The 23,656-nt window shown below is 41.7% G+C and overlaps 1 protein-coding gene across 1 annotated transcript; it reads right to left on the bottom strand.

The window, feature by feature from the left end:
• Window positions 1-1,151: 1,151 nt before the first annotated feature.
• akap8l (A kinase (PRKA) anchor protein 8-like) lies at window positions 1,152-22,554 on the bottom strand. Its single transcript, XM_056279939.1, has 13 exons — window positions 22,473-22,554; window positions 21,683-21,721; window positions 21,362-21,572; window positions 10,639-11,236; window positions 9,510-9,624; window positions 9,336-9,385; window positions 9,124-9,154; window positions 8,832-8,976; window positions 8,154-8,295; window positions 4,223-4,328; window positions 4,007-4,137; window positions 2,991-3,086; window positions 1,152-2,291 (listed from the first exon to the last, which is right to left on the bottom strand). The coding sequence occupies exons 1-13, from the start codon at window positions 22,495-22,497 to the stop codon at window positions 1,782-1,784; spliced, it is 2,199 nt and encodes a 732-aa protein (XP_056135914.1). The 5' UTR covers window positions 22,498-22,554; the 3' UTR covers window positions 1,152-1,781.
• Window positions 22,555-23,656: the final 1,102 nt, after the last annotated feature.

The raw sequence follows: 23,656 nt of genomic DNA, 5'->3' as shown, positions 1-23,656 counted from the left end.
ATGCTGTCTCCTTGTGCGCATACAGGAAATCCCGTAACTGGCATCTGACCTGGAAATGATAGATCAAGGACAACATGGCGAGTTGTACGAGTGGTAGTAAAGATTAAGAAAAAAGATGTACATATTTATTGACTTTTCGGTAAATTTTATAGTTGCCTTAAATGCATTCTTCAGGATAAAATTGGTGTACGGCTTCCTTTTATTCATTTTTTGATGCTTACCCCACTGGTCGGCTCCTCATCAATACAGGTGTGCGTTCTATGTTTGAGCAGCAGCAAACAACCGCATTTCTGGACTAAAACAACCTAAAGTGGATCAAAGAAGGTTGACAGATACGTCTGATCACTCTAGTTAATGGTCACATCCATATTTGCTTATGAAACTGGTCGTTATGCAACTGTGTTGGTTATAAGGGGCGGGGATACCTGCAGTCAGTTTAGACTGAAGATGTCACTTAGTTGAGTGGTGAAACGTATGTCAATAAACGGATCCAGATGAACTGATTCAAACTTTTGCTTTTCTTACCTGGATTATTGAGTATGCACCAAGACAACGTAAAGTGAAGGATATTTACGTCTTAATTTCTTGAACGGATAAAAAACAAAGAAAACACATCTTCCGAAGAGTCTCGCACGCACGCACAACTTCCGATCCATAATTCGATCTTTCAGTATACAAAACACTAAATCGAATGATTCACGAAAAATCCAATTCTGTCAATTGCTTTAATCCGTTGCGTCGACTTCCACCTTAATTTGATTAAGGTGGTTTAAGGTTTTTATTATTATTAAGGGGTTTATGGCAACTGTCACATTGTCTTAATCTGACTAAATCGGAGGTTTCAATTTTACATTGCAACCACGACGACTAATACTGCAGCCACCTAAATTGGCTTCGCTTGTAGCAGGTAAGTGGGGCAGGTGCAAGCCTCCCTTTGGTCAGAAACGAGAAATGCTCGTTTTCTAACTCAATTTTTGTTTGTTTGTCCTGCCACAAATATTTGAGATCAAATGCAATGTACTAAATATTGTCTAACACTCAAGCAGACGAATGAATTTGATTACACTGAAAGATGCAGATAGTAAAGTGTGTTTCTCGGAGCCTTTCCATTTTGTAGTTTAGCTACCGTAAAACTGACACTAGAATCAAGGGATATTAGAATCGATTTTATTTTGCCAGGTTAAACATGCCAGCAATATGACTAAATGTAACAATACATTACACTCACAAACTTAACTTTTGCGGTCTTTTTAACAAATTGCAAGTCTACAAAATCTCAAACAAAAGTTAAACTCAAATACAGAAAACTGAACGAGATGATGTTGATTATATTGAGCAAGTTTATTTTTGAGAGTAACGAACATCCATTTGTTACTGACAATGACATGTATCCCACAAAACAATGGACTTTTTTTTTTAAATCTGTTTCACCCCACCCACTGAATTAAAAGCCCACATTGAGTTGGAATTTCACTACTAATTCATAATGAAAAAATTCTTAAACTGGACCTACAGACAAGAAAGAAAACGAATCCTAATAACTAACATTGTTGCATTATCTCGAACAACTTCAATTAAAATCAAGCTCAAAACATTTTCAACATAGGAACCACAAAAATAAAAATATAAACAAAAGTATACATATATTCAGGTTTATAGTTTGTGAAACCTGGGGAGGACATGTATCTGAACCGAACATTGATGGTGACAGAATGAGGATTGTGGGACTGTCAAAGGGGGGAGTGGGGCATTACTGGTCCAGACAGATTAAGGTCAAGAAATCACACTGTGGGAGTAACCCCATTGTTAGCATCATCACTCTTTTCCTCTGCCACTGTTGCCTCTTCTCCCCCTGCCACTGTTGCTTCTACTCCCTCTGCCGCCTCTACTCCCTGTGCCACTGTTGCCTCTACTCCCTCTGCCACTGTTGCCTCTATTTCCTCTGCCACTGTTGCCTCTATTCCCTCATCCTCCTCATCTTCCAGCACACCCTGTACTCCCTCTTCAACAATCTCATCAACCACATATTCCTCCTCATCACCATCTCCGACCTCAAAACCTTCTTCCTCCTCTTCATCTCCTTCTAATGCTAGCTCCTCTTCCATTTTCTCCTCCGCTGTCCCATCATCCTCAACTGCTTCTTGACCCGTCTCTCCCTCAGGCACGGGTTCCTCCTTTGATGGGTCCGCCTCGGTCTCGTTGTCATTGGTTACCTCCATCTCTGACACCTCCATTACCATTGAATCCTCAGGATCCTGATCGTCTTGAGCACCAGTAAAAGGGTTCTCGCCCTGCAAAAGCAAGAGGGTTTGAAAAGATGGCTTGCCATATGTCAGTGCGTCATTTATCATTAAGGTTTAAATTCAGTGTTGCACAGTGTAGCGCTACGTAGACCCTGCAGTTTTTCTAAGACAGAGCTATTATATCACGACAGTCCATTTTTAAATTTGAGAAGTTTCATACTCGAGAATGAACAAGAATTACACCAGTTTGGTAAAATTAATGTCTGTGTTATTTATTGATTAAATGTTAGTCAAACTGAGTGCGAAAACATCTGAAATAGTTTATGTGGAATGGTTATTCTTAAGAGCTATTACTCAACCTCTTCACCATTTTAATGTCATGCTATTTAAAAACTGTGCACCATCATATAGGTGTAATAAAAGATAGTAATGAGGCCATTGATCTATATTCCTACATTTTCACACAACATGCCCACAACACAGTTGTGGGCCACTCACATGCTAATGGTGTAGAGCATACAGGTATATGACAGCTTAAAGGGAACACAACATTTTCTGTTTATGAAAAGGCTTTAAAATCTATAATTGTGGTAATGTGATATCACTGCAGTTTATTTGTATTTTTATACTTTGGAGGAATTAATATAAAAAATTATGACATGATAATTTGATACTTGTCCGTGCCGTTGGAATGCACAGATATGGAAATATGGAACAAGACAAAATCAGTTGTGTGTGTACAAGTACCTTGAGATAACTTTCCAGTTTCTTGCCAATTACTTTGTGGTTAAGGATGCTGCGAGCAACTGACAGACTGGCTCTCTTCGACTGTTCCATCATACCCTTGAGTGATACAAAAAAGGTAGAGTCAAATACAAAGAGGAATATAAACATTTAACATGTACAATAAAAATTATTTTCAACCAACATCGCATTATTCAGGTGTTTGTTATGTTCAACTATTCAACCAATTTTTTTTAATAATGTTTATATGCAAAATAACCTAATCCTATACCAATAAAGGCAATTTTATTACTATTATATCATCTTTATTTAAGTGCTAGCAGAGGTACCCGACGTAGCCCGGGGAAAATGTTCTCACGATAACAACAAACACGATCTGATCTTTATGATGTAATCGATGATGAAATACAGGACAATTTATGATATGATACAAGTGACAAATGAATGTTGAATAAACAAATCTTATTCACGAAAATTATCAAATGCCACAATTTTCAATCCATTCATCAAGCTTCTTTGCCAATGTGTGTATTAATCGCTCAATGTTCAAACGCCTCAGGGTAAATCACGTTGGGTGCCTTCAGGCTAGCATTGACAATGTTAGGTGTAGTGCCTCCCTTGACCACTGGAAGGATTTGCTGGAAGTCTCCACAAACCATCGTTGGAATGCCTCTTTCACAAATAAATCCAATTTTTTACTTGGTTTTTTAAATATTTTTCGAACTGTGCAATCCTTGGAAAATGCTGATTCTAAAGATACCTTTCTTTTTGTTCCACAATGGGTATTTCTGGAGTTTTAAGTGAACATACAAACATACACTCTTGTTTTATATATATAGATGTCAAATTCTGAGTAAGCATTCCCCTTGTATTAGAGAAACGATTATTTCAAACCATGCAAGTTCTTTTATCTACACATTATCTTTAACAGATTACTCCCAATAACGGGTAATTTTTCCATGTATATTAATCATACTCAATTGATGCCGCCACAGCAGAGAAAAACTGAAGTGAATTACCTTGCGGTTGTAGTTGTGGTCAGGTGATTTGATATGTTTCTGAATCAGGTGGTGTTGCATGGGAATGAAAAGGTCACACGCTGCACAATGGGCTGCCTCTACCTTCCTCATGAAGTGCTCCATACCAACATCTACAGGGGATAGGTAGAAAAGAGATTAGAATATTTACAATGACTATTGTTCATTCTCTTACGTAGTCTGTGTTGCCACTTTTACCCCTGGTGAGGTCCTGGTCCTTGTAGACCTGGCAGATGGCAGCACTGTGGTTTTCTAACTGACTGGTTCTCTGCTCAGTCTTCTTGTACTTGTTCAGCAAGTATTCCTAGAAACAACAACAAAACTTTTGAAACACAAATACATCTACATTGTTTGTGCAAAATGTATCTTTTTAAGTAATTGCAACCCATTTAGCCCTGGTATTCACAACCTCTTGTAGTGCAAGGTGTAATTGTATGACTTGCACCGTGATTGGATCTCAACAGGTGTAAAACACAACCCATTTAGTTCGCTTGCATTGGTAAGATGCACAACACGACAGGGATGGACGGGTACTGAAACCCGGAATTACACGAGCACCGGTGATAAATTACTAAAGACCGTAGTATTGATAAGCTCCGACTAGGAATGGGTATCGTTAAGATTTTAACGGTACTACTACTCTTACCAATACTGCTTACTGATCCGGTACTTTAACGGTACTCTTATCAGTTCTTTTTTAAGAGAAACAAGCAAAACAAATTCAGAAGAGAATTAACATTGCTTTATTTTCTCATGTGTTATTCTGCCATTGTCACTAAGAGCAGGCTCTGTGTGTGCGCACACGCGCGCACACACACACACACACACACACACACACACACACACACACACACACACGTCAGAGAGGGAGGCAGAGAACTGGCCCCGTCCCTCTGCTTGCACATATGACAGGCTCCAAGAGCTCTCTCTTCTGGATTGGGAATAACAACAACGCATTTTAGACAAATGCCTTAATCTTACTGCAAATTAAAAATAGAGTTTGTGAGAGAAAAGATGCAAAATAACGTTTATCAAACCTAAACAGACAGGAAATTAATTTTCTTAATTTCTCCAATACTGATAGCAGTCCATACTATGGTCTCTAATTTAGCACCGGTGCTCGTTAAATACCAGGTTTCGGTACCCATTTCTAGCTCCGACATTAACGTTTCTGCTATTGGGTTTGGAAAATTAAGAAAATATATATTCCTATTACTTCTTTCCCCAGCCACAGTGAACAACATGCTTCAAAATGACAATGAATAGTTACTATAAAATTGAAGAAGTAAAAAAAAAAAAAATCCCTTCAACAGGAAAGGAAAATTGGCATGTTTGTTTTAGACAGTAGACAGAATTGCGACCTTCTCACCTTTTGGTCTACGGAGCTCAAGACTAACATTTACACTGATAGAAAAACTTATTAGCACCACTGCTATGTGCCACCAATGTCACTACAAACTCCAATGCCACTACAAGTCAATGCAAATATTTTGGTCACACTAGAAATTGCAGCGCTGCACAACTGAGTGATTGCACCCAACAATGTTTTACACCAATGTTCCTGATGAACTGCGTATACCATAGCATTTCAGCACTTTGGATTTATACAGTCAAATTATTTTTTTGAGCAATATTGTCATTTCAAAATTAGTGAAGAGTATGGTCTGTGAATGTTCACATTCATCCAGGTCATAGTTATCCAAAGGAATTGAATCAAGTGCAACTGGACTTGGCTATATATCTGTGAAGACGTTTTCGCCTCTCATCAAAGAGGCTTCATCAGTTCGTGCCTTTCGGACTAGACTAAGCTAGTCTGACTGGCTGGTGATGAAACTCAGATATTTAGCCTCTTTGGAGTCGTTATCAGAGCTATTGATGTCAATGGCTCTTTTGTGTTCCGATGTTTAGCAACGGCATTTGTTATCAGAGCTATTGATGTCAATGGCTCTTTTGTGTTCCGATGTTTAGCAACGACGGTGGTTGGAGGTGTTAGTTTGACTTTGTTAGTGCTCCATTCAGTGGTCATGAGTCGTTGGAGCCGTTAGTGACCGACTGTTGTTCTTGGAGGCTAACTTTTTGAGTCTCCTGGGTAGAGATGAAAGGACGGCATTGTAAGTGGGAGATAGGTGGTGTCGCAGACCTCCTCCTCTGTTGAGGGATGGTTTTTCCAGTTTCGCATAGATGGCTTCCTTCACCCCTCTTTCAAACCATCTATCTTCTCTGTCCAAATGTGTACGTTGCTGTCCTCGAAGGAGTGTGTCTTCTCCTTTAGGTGTAGATAAGACTGCTGAGTCTTGTCCTGAGGAGTTTGGCCTTCTGTGTTGGGCCATCCGTTTGTGTAGTGGTTGTTTGGTTTCTCCTATGTGTAGGTCAGTGCAATCCTCATTGCATTGTACAGCATACACCAGATTGCTTTGGTGTGTGGTACACGGTCTTTGGGATGAACCAGTTTTTGTCGGAGTGTGTTGCTGGGTTTGAAGTATACCGGGATGCGGTGTTTGTTAAAAATTCTCCTGAGTTCTCGGAGACCCCAGTAACATACGGGATGACTATGTTATTCCTTCTGTTCCTCTTCTCCTCATCGCTCACCCGGTTGGTCCTTCTGGAACGTGTTGCAGTTTTCACAAAGGTCCAACTGGGGTTGCCGCAGGTTTTTAGAGCTTCCCTCAGGTGTTTCTGTTCTTTCCGTTGGGCCTGAGTGCTGCTGGGCACATTATCAGCTCTGTGTTGCAGAGTTCTGATGATGCCCAGTTTGTGTTCCAGAGGGTGGTGTGAGTCGAAAAGTAGATATTGGTCTGGGTGTGTAGGTTTCCTGTAAATCCAAATGTGAAGGCTCCTGTCTCCAAAGAGGCTAAATATCTGAGTTTCATCACCAGCCATTCAGACTAGCTTGGTCTAGTCAGAAAGGCACGAACTGATGAAGCCTCTTGGATGAGAGGCGAAACATCTTCACGGATATATAACCAAGTCCTGTTGCACTTGGTTCAATTCCTTTGGAGTATTGCTTCTTTCGCTATATTGTATGCCATGTTGAACTTAATATTAATCTCTGCCTCATGAGATCTGTTGGCCACTTGGGAGTTAAAGCACCGCTGGCAAGGGGGGGCCAGTCCCATGGGTGATACATCTGTCCCTGCACTGCGTGTTCTTATGGGTTTTGCAATGAAGCTATGGGGTCTCTCGCTTGAATAGTGAAGCTGCAGATACAAATTCTGAGTTGCCTGCAACAGTCCACACCATTTAAAAATAGTATGTAAATACAGTGGGTAATAAACCCAGCCAAGTCAACCCTTGGAGGCACTTGGGGCAGAAGGAATAACTCTTGTTGAGCTTTTTAGTTGGAGGTGGCCGTTTTGTTTTTTTTCCCCCTTCTCCAATTGATCTGCTGTTCCTCTGGGTCAGAAACTGGTTCTTTCACAGGGTCTGAAGAAATGTCAGCTTTGACAGACAAAGGTGGCACAAGGACCATATAAGTAATTGGTGGTGGGGCATTTTTCTAAACAAAAAACAAGTGTCTTGTAGGCTAATTTGTGACCCTGCAAGTCTTTGTTCATTGTTAGCAACAGTCTATGTGCCCTAGTTCGTCTTCTGTTTACTGGGGGAGACACTGTCATAGTTACAAACTCAGAGAGGACTGCGTGACAGAGAAACAAATGCAACCAGCAGGTATTCCATAGCAGAATAAAAAAAAAAAAAAACAATGCATACAAAATCAGACAGCTCTTTGATAAGATCATGGTTTTGCAATGTAAAAACAAATAAAAACCAATGAGTCTAGCTGCAACCAATACATTTTTTAAGTGGCACTGAATAGAGTCATTTTCGCATATGTGACCACACTGGCAGTAATCTGGAGCCCTAGACTACGTGGTCCTTTTTGTGTATGTGGTGGGAGATAGATTAGATAGATAGATAGATAGATAGATAGATAGATAGATAGATAGATAGATAGATAGATAGATAGATAGATAGATAGATAGATAGATAGATGCATACATACATAAATAAAATCCAATCACAATGCAGACAATAAAAACCAGGGATATATTCCAAGGGTGCAATCAGATTGTTCTGATTCAGATAGCATGTTAATACCTTGTGCAAATGGGTCTTATCTGTGAAGTCTCACCTGTAGGAAGTCAGTGGTTGGCTTGGAAAGCTGGCCGGACAGAAACTTGAAGTGGTCCTTGTGGAAGCGGCTCTCAAGGTGAGCAGTCATATCTTCTCTGTAGAATGAGCGGAACTTGCACACTGAGCATGCATACGTCACCCTACAGAAAAGGGAAACACCCCAATTAAATTTCACCTATCACATTTTAAAACTTACAAAAATAAAATAGCCTTCCACAATTCAAATTGCACCTTCATTTCAATGCCCGATTAAAGCTAGCTAAAATTGTTAAGGAGCAAGCCATTATCTACAAGAACGCTGGTAAATTTACATGATGTGTGATTTGACTTGCAGTTTGGGAAATCAAGTCTGCAGCACTTGGATATCAAAAAGGGGATTTAAAAAGAATTCTAATAAATGTGGGTGTGTAACAACATTTTATTTGCAAGGATTAACTCTCATAGCCATGTGAAAAACTGGGTTTGTTAGAACAACTTAAATTAGCTGACTGGTTGGCATCATTTCATTTTTTAACCACATGAAAAGAAGGTGAACATAGTGAAGGAACAGGAAAAAAATGCAAGCAATTTGTAAAAAGAATGAACTAGAGGTGGGCCAATCCCATGAGGAGGATGAATAGAAATGAAAGGTAAATCAAGAAAGAAGAGGTTGGGTAATGTAGTATGTAATTCTGACCTCTGAAGGTTTTGTTTGCCTCCTGACCTTTCCAGGAAGCCCCTCCTCTTCCTTGGTTTGGTATGCTTGTCCTGGCCTTGGGCCTGGGTCTGTTTGGCCTGTGGACTCTTTTTTGACTGGGAGTTCTCTTCCTGTACAGATGGAGCTGAGAAGAAGAGAGGGGCTGACATTAATGCTTAGTGTGTCGGTATATTTCCGAGAATATGAACACAACAGGAACAGTAGCTGTAAGACGCTGAGTGTAGCGCAAGACAGCAAAACCATTATCTGGAGGCGCAAGAGAAGATATTACCTTTCTCTCCACCCGCTGCAGGTTTTGTGTCCTAGGGATTAAAGAAATCCATTATTTTATTAAAATAAAGGAGTGCACCACCTCGAGTCGACACAAGAAAACTAAAGACAAAATAACAACTGTCTATTTGATGGATGTGTCATTATTTCTCAATGTGAGAAAACTGATGAATTATTGATAAAATGAAGACATCCAAAACCTAATCTACTCACAGCAGCTGGAGTCTTTGCCTCACTTGCGTCACCATTTTTCTCTGCTGGCACTACGAAAACAATATGTTAACTATCACTCGACAATACACAAAACATACGGAAACATGTGTGAAGTGTAATGGAGCTGTTAGGCTTAATTGTGCCACGCTGATTTAACAAATGTGAAATTTGTACCTTGGGTATCTTCTGTCCCTGCAGCCTCTGTCTTATTCATCTTAGACTCTGGCTCATCAGCCGCAGTCAATGTCTGCTTCCTCTTCTTCTGACCATCACGTTGAGGCTTTACTTGCTACAGGGAAACATTCCAATCACACTTACAAAGCGCAAAAAAAAAAAAAAAAAAAAAAAGACACTAGAAATAACTTCAAAGGTCGTTTTAGCAACATGAATTAACCATCATTGTCTGGAAACTAAGTTAAAACATTACTGTGGCCTACAAACTCCCAGACAAACACAATCATTAAAAAATTATTATGTAAATGTTGCATAAGTCATGGTTTATGCATCTTTGGTGTTATGACCCAATTAAGTGGACAACATCATAAAACCAAGATTTGTGTCTTGTAAAGATAAATCATGTAGGATGTTTACATTAATTCGCTGATATTAAATTTGGTATGCCACTTCAAAACCAGAGAACTGTAATTGCCACTGTCAATACAACTGGGTTGTTCTTAGACTTGATTCCTGATAAAAGCTTTGTTCCAGCAAAAGACGACTTAAAGGCCAAATGTGAAGGAATCTAGTTTAATAATTATGCATAAAACCAGTGCAAAGTGACTCGAGAAAAAAAAGCGCACATTTCTTTTGACAACTAGATAAACCCTACAGAAGACATCTTTTTACCCTTTCCACACTGAAACTTGCAATTTGACATAGTAGCCCATACATCAATAATCTTCCTTCTGTGAGCTTTTGCTATCACTTGAATTCACTTGCCCGAGTTGAGGCAAAAGAAAAAAAGAAAAAAAATATCCAATGAGTGACATCAGAAGAAATACAGATGGCTTGGAGAATTAAAACCTGGGTTAACAAGAGTGGGGAAGTCTCTCTGGGCATTCATTGTGGACAAGGCCAGTTTAGCACCAAGAGGCATGGCAACATGGGTTGGACAAAAGTGGAAGGGGGCAGTGATACGTCAAATTGGGGATTACATAGGAGAAGTTTCCATAAATGTCCTATTGACACTAGCATGTATGTTTGGCTCTCCAGTAGATTGAAGATACAAAGAATGCAACTAAAAAGGTCTTTACCCTTATGCCCAGTGTTGGGGGGGCTGTCTAGTCCCACTGGAGGTACTTACTCGATTCAGTGGTCTCTTGCGGCCTCGCTGGCGGCCAGCACGTGGGCCCCCTCCAAAATGCCTCCCAGGGAAGTCGTGAGGCCCTTGGGCGGAACCCTGATGGAAACCCCCACTCTCAGGGTACATGCGGCTGGACAGGAGGGATGGGAGCTTGCCTCTACCACCTCCTGGAGAGTGGCCACGGTGGGAGTGGCCACCACTACCACCTCCCCGCCCTCCTCCTAAGGGAGTGGGGTCAGACCTGCGGCTTCCAAACCCTCCTCCAGCTCCTCGGCCTCCGGAACTTCCACCCCTTCTGGGGGAACGTCGGCCTGCTCCGGCCCATCCTCCACCTCCTGAACCTCCTCCCTGGCCACTGGTGAAGGACTCTCTCATATTCTGTCGCATTTTAGCGACTCCGTAGGACGAGGAGTGGCTGTCGAAGCCTCCTCCTCCCCCTAGCCCAACTCCGTAGCCTGAGCCTCCGCGCTGACCCAACAGCATGTGGTCCCCCCGGCCCTCGCCGTAACCATAGCTACCGCTGCTGCCAGATCTGTAGAGATCTCGGGAAGAGGTGAGAGAGGAAGGACGCGAGTCGAATGACTCGTACTGGTCAAACCTGCAGGAGGGAGGGGAGGAAGGGAGAGGGTTGGCAGAGAACAGCAGAGAGTGAGGGAGGGAGGGAGGCAGTCAGGTATGGATTTCTCCACCTGGTCCTTCTCCTCCACAGTCTCGCTTTCTCTCTCCCGCTCTTTTTTTTCTCCCAAATTTATTATTTCATGATGAACCACATTGATGTGATCATAAACTGACGATCAAAACAAATTAAGGGTCTTGTTGTGGTCATTCGTGGTTTTATCATGTTTTTCCTCTGCACATTTGATTTACAAAAACTTAAGTTCTTCCCACATTTCATCCAACCAAATCTCTGTTGGAGGTCCAGGGATTATTAGCATCCTGCAGGTTAGGAGAAATGGCATTTTTTAATTTCTCTTCTCTGGTAATTAAAACGTTTGTCCAAGCTTGACAGGAAGAGAGAGACGGAACTGGTGAGAGCTGTTGTGCAGACTGGTCACAGAGAATCAGACAAGTGCATGGTCTATCAGAACAAGTGATGTCTTAGGACAGATATATGGGCAAATATATCTTGGAAAGTGAACAGATGATACTTGTATAATCAAGAATGAGATGCATGATATTGAAGTTTTTCCCAGAGGTAAGGGAGAAATTTCTTTCGTGCATATACAAAAAGTGGCCTTCACTAAACATTTGTGTTCACTTGGACAGAAATGATACGCCAACACCTGTGAACTTTCACCTCTTGTGCAACCTAAAGTTAGGAATAGGTCACATGAAGAGGGAGGAAAAATTAAAGTGGGGGGGAAAAGAAAAGTCAAGACAACGGCAATGCTGAAGGGGCACAAACTCAACTGGGACTGGCTTTATGTCAAAGGGTGTCGATATGTATTAGAGAAAGATTGATATTTTCTCCCAGAGGGTCAATACAGGCATTTTTAAAGGGGATTCAGCAATGAAATAATTCATTTTTGGGGACCTAGGACAATCCAATCGATGTTTGTTATAAACTACACCTCTCCTTAAGCCATTATAAGAGCTGAGTCAGTGTTTCAAACTTTGCTATTGATAACTACACCTAAGAAAATGTTAATTCATCCTACTCCTCTCTCAATCAGCCTGCCAAATGTCTATTTGGTATTTGTTACAAGCAAGCTCGACCAATGACACTTTCACACAAAGTGTAAGGAAGGAAGGAAACAAGCCCCATGGCAACATGGCAGGACAACCACAGATGTAGCTCAGGCTCCAAAAATAAGTTTTCAAATAATACTCCCTCAAATACTTCAGACCTCATATTGTGAGAAATTTTAGATTATCATTTCTCTAATTTAAACAAACAAAAAAAATTGTGTCTCAACATGACAGTATCTGAAATTCATCCTGGTACATTTAAATATGATAAATAATATCTAACTATTGCCCACCCCTAAGCTGAATCCTTACATTGACTAGCATTTCCTTTTTAAGGCACGTGTCTGCTTAAAGTGTAACACTATTTGTGACACACACATTGCAGTAAGAGCGAGAATTTTAATCGTGAAACCATTTTAGTCACAACACCTGATAGTTGGTTTTTCTGACTCAATTCTAACAAGCCTTCATCAGTTATTATATGTTGCATTGTCACATTAATGGACACCGAAAATAGCCAATGAGATCTGAATGAGAAGGGGAAAAAAAGGGACAGAAAAACATTTCCTGAACATCTTATTTATGTTCCCAGAAAGCCTCCCCTCCTTTCTCCTCAACTGTATCTGGCCAATTACTCCACTCTTCTGAGCCATCCTGAGCTCTGCTCCACCTCCTCTGCGAATCCGGGGAAGGCTGCAGACTACCAATTGCCTCCTCCGATACACATCAAGTCGCCAGTCACTTCTTTTCACCGGACAGTGAGGAGTTTCACCAGGGGTACGTAGCGCATGGGAGGATCATGCTGTCCCCCCCCACTTACCCCTCCCCCCTGAAAAGGCCCCCTGACCAACCAAAGGGGGCATCAGCGCAGCGACCAGGTCACATACCCACATCCAGCTTCCCAGATACAGACATGGTCAATCTGTAGGGACACCCAACCAAGCCAGTGGTAACATGTGGATTTGAACTGGCAATCCCCGTGTTGAAGGCAACGGAATAGACCGCCACGCTACCCGGACGCCCCATTCCCAGAAAGCTGAATCAGTTCATCTGGACACAAAATCTAATGGGAGAAACGTTTCATCACTCATCTGAGTGACTTCGTCAGTCTCAGCCTCTTTGACACAGATGGCCTCCCCGTTCAAACCAATGTTCCTTGACAGGGAGGAGCACTAGCTTGAATCGGGAGGCTAGCTATGTGAAGAGGAAACGTCCATCCCTGAACAGAGAAGGGGGACTAAGAGTAAATCTGTGAGCATTTTACAAAGCTGTGATTGCTGCTATTCCCCAATCCTCTGTGAATAGTACATATGGCCAATGTAACTCCAATTAATGGTCACAACAATTTGCATATGACACCCATCGCGAGTTTTGGTTTGTTATACAAAATTGGGGATACCTGCAGTCAGCTGAGACCGACAAAGTCACTTAGATGAATAATGAAACGTTTCTCAGACTAAACTGTGTCCTGATGACTTTATACATGCACCAATAATCCAAGAAAGTTGAATTAGTTCATCTGGACACGTTTATTGAGAGACATGTTTCATCACTCATCTAAGTGATCTCTTCAGTGTAAACTTACTGCAGGTACCCCACCTTTATAAACAATACAGTTGCATAATGACCAAACCAACGATCCTAACTAGAGTTTCAATGGCCATGTGTACTATACACAGAGGATGTTCATAATGAATATTTTCAAATTCGAATATATAACAGAGTTGTAAAAAAACAACAAACTTCGAGTGTGAAAATTAATAGTTGTGGGGAAAAAAAAGCACTACTGCGGCTGTCTGCCTTGCGAATTCTCGCGAAGGCCTTGGCCACTGCACTGATAATGCTGCACGACGGACCAGAGTCACACGTTATTTTCATTGGTTGAAAAAGCAAATAATTAAACAACAACTGTGTGGTAAAGTCGGCAGAGTTCACAACCCAACTCGCTCGCAAAGAGTGATTTTCACTCCGAACACTCTTTCCCGTTGGGAAATACTTCGGATTTTGGTCAGACAACGGAAAAACTGTGGAACCTCGAGATAAAGTCGTATGCAAGCTACAGTTAGCTTACCATTCCACCACTAGTAACTTGAGGACACATGAACATTATTTTATTTGTAATGTATAGTTATGCAGACATGTATACATTGAAACAAATATACAAGTAATTATGTCTCTCATTGTATTTATTTGCCCTCTTACGGACATAATGCACATAAATATATTTGAATTGGTTCGAACCTATGCGCTTTTTGTAGACAGAATTATCGAACGTCATTTTTGGCTAATTTTAACAGCCCCAGTTCATAGAGGGATGGTCGTTCCCTCTTCACTCTCAATGTGAAGAGGGAATGACCGGGGGGGACTAAGAGAACATCTATCACCATCTTACAATGCTGTGATTGTGAACATTCCCAAATCCTCTGAATAGAACACATGGCCATTGAAACTAGTCAATCGTCATACCTATCTGCATTATGAAACTGATCGTTGGTTTCAGTTGTTATGCTACTGTATTGTTTATAAGGATGGGGATACCTGGAGTCAGTTTAGACTAAATACAAGCCCCTTTCACACTGGCCAAAAAAACGGTACAATCGGTATTCACTCCTGGGTCAAATGACTGCGGTAGTCACGGGTATTTATCGGCTCCACCTCTGATCGGCATTGATGTAAACGCGACACCTGGGTGGACATGCTAATTTGCGCGATGACGTAGCGCCATTCTTCGCGCGCCATAAAATCGCGCCGGCAACTCATGTAAAACATTTGTTTGTGGGTACAGCGTCTTCGTTCAAGCAGCGCTCGAACATCGTTCAGTCTGCGTTGAGTTTGTATGGTTTGAAAGAGAGCCTGAAGTACAAGATATAAAAAAGTAACGTTACCCACCGTCTCCCTGGCTTCCATGCTGCTTTCTGTTTACTGGCGCGTTCGTGACATCACAAACGTCATGATGTCAAAGATGATGCTAGAGGTAAAAAAAAAAAAAAACCCAACCCCGCCTATACACGATTATTTTAGTGTAAAAAGGGTATTAGATGAGCGATGACACTTTTCTGTTAAACATCGTTAGCCACATGAACCAATTCAACTTTCTTTGACTAACAGTTTCAAATCCTCAATTTTTACTCCAAGATAAATGTGTTAAAGCAAAATCCAAAATTAAGCATGTCTTAATTTTGGATTTGAACTTTTACAGAAAAAACAAGCAGATTTAAAAAAAAATTGTCAGTCTTTTAAGTCTTGTTGTGTCCCTAGTCTTAGAAAGACTGGTCTCATTCTATCATACATAGTCTGAGTGGAGAGTGATGCATGATAGACATGGTGAGATTCGGTCATTATGGTCTCATTCATTCCCTTCTAAGCATCGAATCGCCACCCCCATCACATAAGCCACCTCAACTATCAAGCCTTTCTTTTATTTACCCTGGAATATGAGTTACTACACACCATAAGTGAATGAGAACATTGTATGTCTGTGTCTGTGAACATACACACCATAAGCATTAGCAAGATGTACTACTCTACTTGCATGCATAGGGAAGCCAAAGCCATTAGGTAAGAAGTTTACAATGGTTTCTTTGGTGAAATACATCAGATAATATGGGCCAGGAAAATTAACTATGTCCGATAGGTTTCTTGACAGTTCAATGATTCTCTGTGGCCTAAAAATGTTTATTTACATAAATTACTGCTGGGCATATCAGATAAGACGAGTGAGCTAGTACGTAGGGTAAAACATCACAAAATAATGTCAATGTGTAAAGAAGTTTTCATGTTCAAACTGTCATTATCTGAAATAGGAAGGACTATCTTCTTTACAAAAAAAATATGCATATGATAAAACCTCTTAACAAATCCACAGCCCTTCTCAAACAAAGCAAAGAAAATTAGTAAGGTTCAGGAAATGCCCAGGCAAAAGGGTGATGAAATGTAAATACAGGGGGTAGGGTTATGGACATAAATGAAAGTATAAGACAGAATCTAAAACGAAAAACAAAAGGCACAGTTGGCTTGTTGACGCATGTGTCTCGAAGACTGATTAAACCACAATGCTGAATAGGCCTAAATGCATATTTAATTCTTACCATTGCTGCAGTATTTAGGACATTTGTAAATCCACAAGTATCTATATCATGAATGCAATATGAAGTTGGTCATCAGGTTACTATTGGGTAGGGCTTTCTCTGGAAAACTGATACAGCAAAGCCTTTTATGTCTTCACCATAGCAATCAAACATGGAAGAATAAGGAAGGCAGCATCAAGTTGAAAGAAGCGAAGCTATTGTTTAGCATACCAAACTTAAGAGAAAACGTTTAACAAAAGGGTCTACATCCATCAATAGCTAAAACTCTGATATACCATGTGTTTTAGCTAGGCTGCTGAAGGTGCTGACACAGCATCTTAGGCAATTGTTTTGTTTTTAAATTATCTCAGGGATTTTGGAATGGTCAAAGTAAGAGTAGGTGTGACTAAATGATTATTTTCAGGATCGTGCCTTTTACAAAAAAAAAAGCTAAATCTTTATTTTTTACCTGGGTCATATACCCATCATGCCAATCAATTTAAAACAAAATATAATCCACTTTGCCACAACTCTACCTTACTTCAAGGCCAATGAATTCCTTACAGTGGTACAAAGACCGAAAACGATCGCTTTTATATGCAAATGTTGTGACCATTAACTAGAGTTACAATGGCCATGTGTACTATTCACAGAGGATTAGGGAGTAGCTGCAATCACAACATTGTAAAATGGCGTTAGATGTACTTTTAGGCCCCCCGCCTCGGTTCAGGGATGGTTGTTCCCTCTTCAAATAGATGGCCTAATTTGACTCCACAGTCAAACCAGCATTCCTCCCTATCAAGGATGGGCACATCCTCATCCTTGAAGCACTAGCCTGTAGATGGGTGTACCACGGAGTCTTCGCCCAACACATTAGTTCTTATGTTGTGCAATCCTCTTGGCTGGCATCGGTTTGGTTTTCCCAATGTATATGTGATGGCAATCCTCCCAGCATTTAACAGCGTACAATATATTGCTCTGTCTTGATGCATGCTCATAATGCAGGTAAGAAAATTAAAGAAGGTTGAATCAGTTCATATGGGTACATTTGACAGATACGTTTCATCACTCAACTAAGTGGCATCGTCAGTCTAAACTGACTGCAGGTATCCCCAAAATTTATAAATAATACAGTTGCATAACGACCAAAACCAGCAACCAGTTTCATAGGCAAATATGGGTGTGACCATTAACTAGAGTTTCAATGGCCATGTGTAATATTCACAGAGGATTTGGGAATGTTTGCAATCACAGCACTAAGATGGCGACAGATGTCCTATCCAGGGACACCACCTAGCCATGGTTCATATTTGGGGACAACACCTGGGTTAAAATTAAATCTCAGGATATCCAAAGGAATTGAATTTAGTGCAACTGGACCTTGTATATAGTCCAGTTGCACTCGATTCAATTCCTTTGGATAACCATGACCTGGATGAATGAGAACATTCAGACATAAATCTCAGGATGTACATTTCACAGACCACATGGGAACAACCACATCAAGTTCACCAGGGAGGATGTGAAAAATGACAAGTTAGTCTTCTTAGACTTTGAAATTGGTGACGGGGGACATTTAATTGTTGAGGTTTACTGTAAACCAACACATACTGATCAGAACTGATTCTCATATTCAACTGCAGCACAAACTAGGAGTCATCAGGATGCTGCACCACCGAGCTGACAATGTCCCCACCGACACAGCGGCCGGGGAAGGGGAGAAATCCAACATTAAACAGGCCTTGGTTAAGCATGGTTATCCTACCTGGGCGTTTGTCAAATAAAGGAACATGCCCAAACAGTGCACCAGCCAATTGAAAAGAGAAGGACAACAGCTAACAAAGTGTAAAAAAAGTGGTAATTCCATATGTGGCGGGAGTCTCGGAAAAGCTGAGACACTTATTTTCCAAACACCAACTCTCAAGTTGCTTTCAAACCCCAAAACATGCTGTGCAGAAGTTGGTCCACCCCAAGGATCGGGTCCCCTGGCACAAACAGGACAATATAGTGTACGTTGTTAAGGGTCAGGAGGATCGCTGTGACTTATACATGGGGAAATTAAACAGATGCTGGCCATGAGAATGGCACAACACCGGAGAGCTAACACGTCAGGCCAGCACTCAGCAGTCTACACCCATCTACAGCCCAGTGGCCAGGATGAGATGTGCACATCCTTGGTAGAAATCACCAAGACTGCCTTTTTTCACTTATGTAACATAGCTAAAATTCCGTCTTTTCTTTCCACGCAGAGACTCCAATACATGCATTTGTTTCATCCAGACTTTTTGATTACCGTTATGTTCTGATTTCAGGTCTGCCACACGCTAGTACTAAAGTCTTCAGATGGTTGAGAATGCTGCAGCTAGAATCCTAACTAAAACTAGAAAAATTTACCATATTACACCCACTCTTGCCTCTCTTCATTGGCTTCCTATCCATGTTAAATCAGACTTCGAGGTGCTCCTGCTGACTTACAAAATCCTTAATGGGCTTGCCCCATCTTACCTGTCTACTACTACTATTTTCGACTGCTCCCATTAGGGGTCGCCACAGAAGATCATCCGTTTCCATTTGTCCCTGTCCTCTGCATCCTCCTCTGTCACACCAGCCACTTGCATATCCTCTTTTAGCACATCCATAAACCTCCTCTTTTGGCTCTCTCTTTCCTGGCAGCTCCATATTCAGCAACCTTCTCCAAATATACCCAGCATCTCTCCTTCACACATCCAAGCCATCTCAATCTTGCCTCTCTTGCTTTGTCTCCAAACCATTCAACCTGAGCTGTCCCTCTAATATACTCGTTCCTAATCCTGTCCTTCTTCTGTCACTCACAATGAAAATCTTACCATCTTCAACTCTGCCACCTCCAGCTCCGCCTCCTGTCTTTTCATCAGTGCCAGTCTCCAAACCATATAACATAGCTGGTCTCACAACCATTTTGTAAACCTTCCCTTTAACTCTTGCTGGTACCCTTCTGTGGGCAAATCACTCCTGACACTATTCTCCACCCACTCCACCCTGCCTTCGCTTTCTTCTTCACTTCTCTTCTGCACTCTCTGTTACTTTGGACAGTTGACCCCAAGTATTTAAATCTTACCCATCTTACCTGTCTGATCTCCTTAAAACGTACATTCCATCTCAAGCTCTTTGCTCTCAAAATACAGGGCTCCTGTGTGTACCCCAAGTTAAAAAGTCAGCGAGTGACAGGGCTTTTTCCCATCGGGCCCCGCTCTTGTGGAGTAACCTGCCTTCTTATACATCTTACAAATCCATATAACTTTGTTATCCTGTTTTAATGTTCTATCCTTCTCTAAGACGTGTGACTCATTTTTTATTTATTTTTTTACATGGTGATGCTGGTCGTGTGGCTTGGGTCCTGGGCTGTTCCGGTGGTGTCTGGATACTGCTTGGCATCCTCATCATATTCTTCATATATTTTATAATTCTATTATACTTCTGTTATCTTCTGATGTTGTATTCTGTAAATTGTGTAAACAACATCCATGGCACATTGTCCATCTTGTGAGAGATCTCTCTTCTGTTGCTCTTCCTGGGGTGTCTTCTTATTTTTTTCTCCCCGTTAAAGGTTTTTTTTTAAGGAGTTGTTCCTTATTTGATGCAAGGGTCTAAGGACAGGATGTTGTGTTGCTGTAAAGCCCCTTGAGGCAAATTTGTAATTTGTGATATTGGGCAATACAAATTAAATTGACTTGATAGGGAAGCACGCTGGTTTGAACAGGGAGTCAAAGAGGCCATCTATGTTAAGAGGGAATGACCATCCCTGAACCAAGGGGGGGGGGGGGCTAAGAGTACATCTGTCGCCATATTACAGTGCTGTGATTGCAAACATTCCCAAATCCTGTGACTAGTACACATGGCCATTGAGACCAATTCATGGCGACACCCATATTTGCTCTATGAAACTGGTCATGGTTTCGGTCAATACGCAACTGCGTTGTTTATAAGGGGTGGGGATACATGCAGTCAGACTGAAGAGGTCACATACGATGATGAAACGTATCCGTCAATAATCACTGTATCCAGATGAACTGATTCAATTTTTGAATATATTGCTCCATTTGTACCAGGGGACCCAATCCCTGGGGTGTGTTTTGGGGATTGAAAGCAACTGAGATGCGATGTTTGGAAAATACGCGTCTCAACTGTTCTGACACTCCCGCCACATATAGAATCACCACTGATTTACGCAGCTGTTGTCCATCTCCTCTCTTTGATCGGCTTTGACAAATGCCCAGTTACGATAACCACACTTAACCAGGGCCTATTAAATGCACTATTTCTCCCCTTCCCCAGCTGCTGTGTCAGCGGGGACAACACAAAGGATGAGGATGTGCACATCCTTGATAGTGATTCAAACTTTCCGTGATTTCCTTACCTGGATTTTTAAACTTGCATAAAACGGCAAGAAAAGAGTTCAGTGCATAACAAATAAAAATTGCAATAAGATGAGGATCTGTCCCCATTACATTTTCAACTGACCTATGATCTTAGACTGAATGAGATATAGCTCTCAGTCTGGACTTCATTCACACAGTGGAAGAAATTAAAAATATATTTTGTGCCAACTGAGTGGTAATGCAACAAGTGCAGACAAAAGTAGGAAGGAGAAGAGTTGGAGCTTAAGGTTGGTGCATGAAAGTCAGCATAAATTAGTAGTAAAAAAAAATCAAGTAATTTTGATGGTATTCAAAATGCAGCAAGATACTGCGCATGTTTCAACTGTTTTTGGAAGCTTGTACTTCCTGCCAACTCTATAGCTTTGGATAAAAAAGACACTTTGTGTGACAACGCAAACTCTGGTTGCTGGAAGGCAATTGATGTTGAAAATAAGATTCAGGTTTAAAATAATTAGAGAAGCGCTTTGATTGGGGGGACAATGGGGCTCATAGATTTTTAAATTAAGTAAGTAAGCTTTGTTTTAAAGCAGCCGTCTAGGCACACATTACCTATCACGACTTCCCTTCATCCCTCCTTCGAGCTGAGTAAGCATGTCCAGGCGTTGATTAATTTTCGCAATAACGTCATCTGAGGCTGAGGATGAGAGTAGGGAGCCACCGGAGAGACCCCTCTTCATCATTCCACTACCTCCTCCATATCCCCCGAGGCCTGACATTGAGTCTTTGTAACCTCCGCCATATGAGTCATAACCACCAGAGCCTGATGAATAAGACATAAATATCAATAAATATCAATGCAATCATACACCTCTATCCAAAATTCTTCTGTCCTACAGATATAAATTTTACAGGAGTCCAGTTGGTTCTCACCTCTGTTGCCTGATCCTCCGCCTCCCCAACTGGAGTATCCTGCAAGAACAGACAATGGGACTTAACAGGCTTTCCTCAAAACGGCTGAATTTGGCAACGTAGCAAACCCATATTTACGGCGAGATATCAAAAATGAACTGCAAACTAACAAGCCATCTCTATCTAATTCAAAACAGTGATAATTTTTAGTGTTTGACGGTAACTGCAGCAGAGCAGAAGAGCAAGGAAGTGCGGGATGGCGTGGCGGCCATTTTATTAGCTAATGGAGAATTTGCGTGTTTCACTGACTCCATTTTAATGAAATTTGCCGACTAACTTTCGGAAACTTGCTCACAAAATGAAAAGAGTAATTAATTTCTGAGAACTTGCAGACAAATAGTAAGATCGCTGGCTGGCAAACTGGTCAGCGAACAGCAAGGTGTTAACGATACAAGACTGTGGCCCATCTAGCTTAAGATAGTTAAGCTAGCTGTTAGCAAGTTCTTACGTAAAACGTAGCATCATCTATATTTGCTCGCTAACTCGACGCATTCGTGCAAACGGACAATGCTGATACACTGCCTACCGTTTTTTTGCATGAGCTTGCTAAAATCTTAACAGAAGTATCATAATAGGCGGGTATGATAGCGTTCCGACTTAAATAAACGTGGTACCATGAGCTAGCATTACCTAGCAATTCGCTAACTGTACCTAACTATATTATGTTATATATAAATTTCGAGGGGTTTCGTACATTCTGCCATTTATGTAAGCATAATGTTTAATTGAGGAGCGGCAAGCACGCCTGTACCTGATCCATAGCCTCGGCTGTCCATAATGGTGGGTACCCGCGATTTCGGTGGAGTACGTACTACACTAAAGCCAGCGGCAAGTGAAAAGCATACAACGTCGAAGCTTGAAGCTTTATATCCCCTCCCCCTACCCACCAACCAACCAACCAACCAAACCCCGTTGAAGAGCCGCCCTACTCTGCCTCTGACTGGCTAATCCTAACCTTAACCCCAACCTAGCCAACCTAACCAACGGAGGCAACGACTAACTAGCCAATCAGATGCAGAGTAGAGCGGGTCTTCTCGAAATGCGGGTGGGAAAAATAAGGTTAGTAAGGCGGGACGTTCACTGTAAATTTCTTTCGGCTGCTCCCATTAGGGGTCGCCACAACGGATCATCTGTTTCCATTTCTTCCTGTCCTTTGCATGTTCCCCTGTCACACCAGCCACCTGCATGTCCTTCCTCACCACATCCATAAATCTCCTCTTTGGTCTTCCTCTTTTCCTCTTGTCTAGCAGCGTCATCTTCAGCACCCTTCTCCCAATATACCCAGCATCTCTCCTCCACACATGTCCAACCATCTCAATCTCGCCTCTCTTGCTTTGTCGCCAAACGTTTTACCTGAGCTGTCCTCTAATATACTCGTTCCTAATCATGTCCATCTTCCTCACTCTCAGCTCCTTCACGCCTCAGGGCGCATACGCTTCCGATGGCCTTACGGTCGCTCCATCCCACTTCTGACACCAATGTAGCGAATTCGGGGGAACAACGCAACCACAGGAACTGCCGCGGCCGGGAAGCGGACCCGTATCGCCCGCACCGCAGGAGACATTGCTAACCGCTCGACTAAAGGGTCAGACCCGCCAGGCAGCGGCCAGCGTGTCTTCTTATCCATGCAAGTTACACTACCCCCCCCCCCCCGGTCCTCGGGTAGTGTAACGTGCATGGATAAGTAGACACGCTGGCCGCTGGCTCGTGGGTCTGACCCTTTAGTCGAGCGGTTACCTGCGGTGCGGGCGATACGGGTTCGCTTCCCGGCCGCGGCTGCTTCTGTGGTTGCGTTGTCCCCCGAATTCGCTACAATACTGAATGTTGTGTGTTCTTGTTTATAATCTTTTTTTTTTAATTTACCTTGTCTAGTGTTGCTGGTCTGAGAGTCACCAAACGAAATTCCGTTGTATGAACATGTTTACAAACACAATG

The sequence above is a fragment of the Lampris incognitus genome, chromosome 5 (genome assembly GCF_029633865.1).
Source record: "Lampris incognitus isolate fLamInc1 chromosome 5, fLamInc1.hap2, whole genome shotgun sequence".
Lineage (NCBI taxonomy): Eukaryota > Metazoa > Chordata > Actinopteri > Lampriformes > Lampridae > Lampris > Lampris incognitus.
This window is presented reverse-complemented; position numbering and strand designations above follow the sequence as displayed.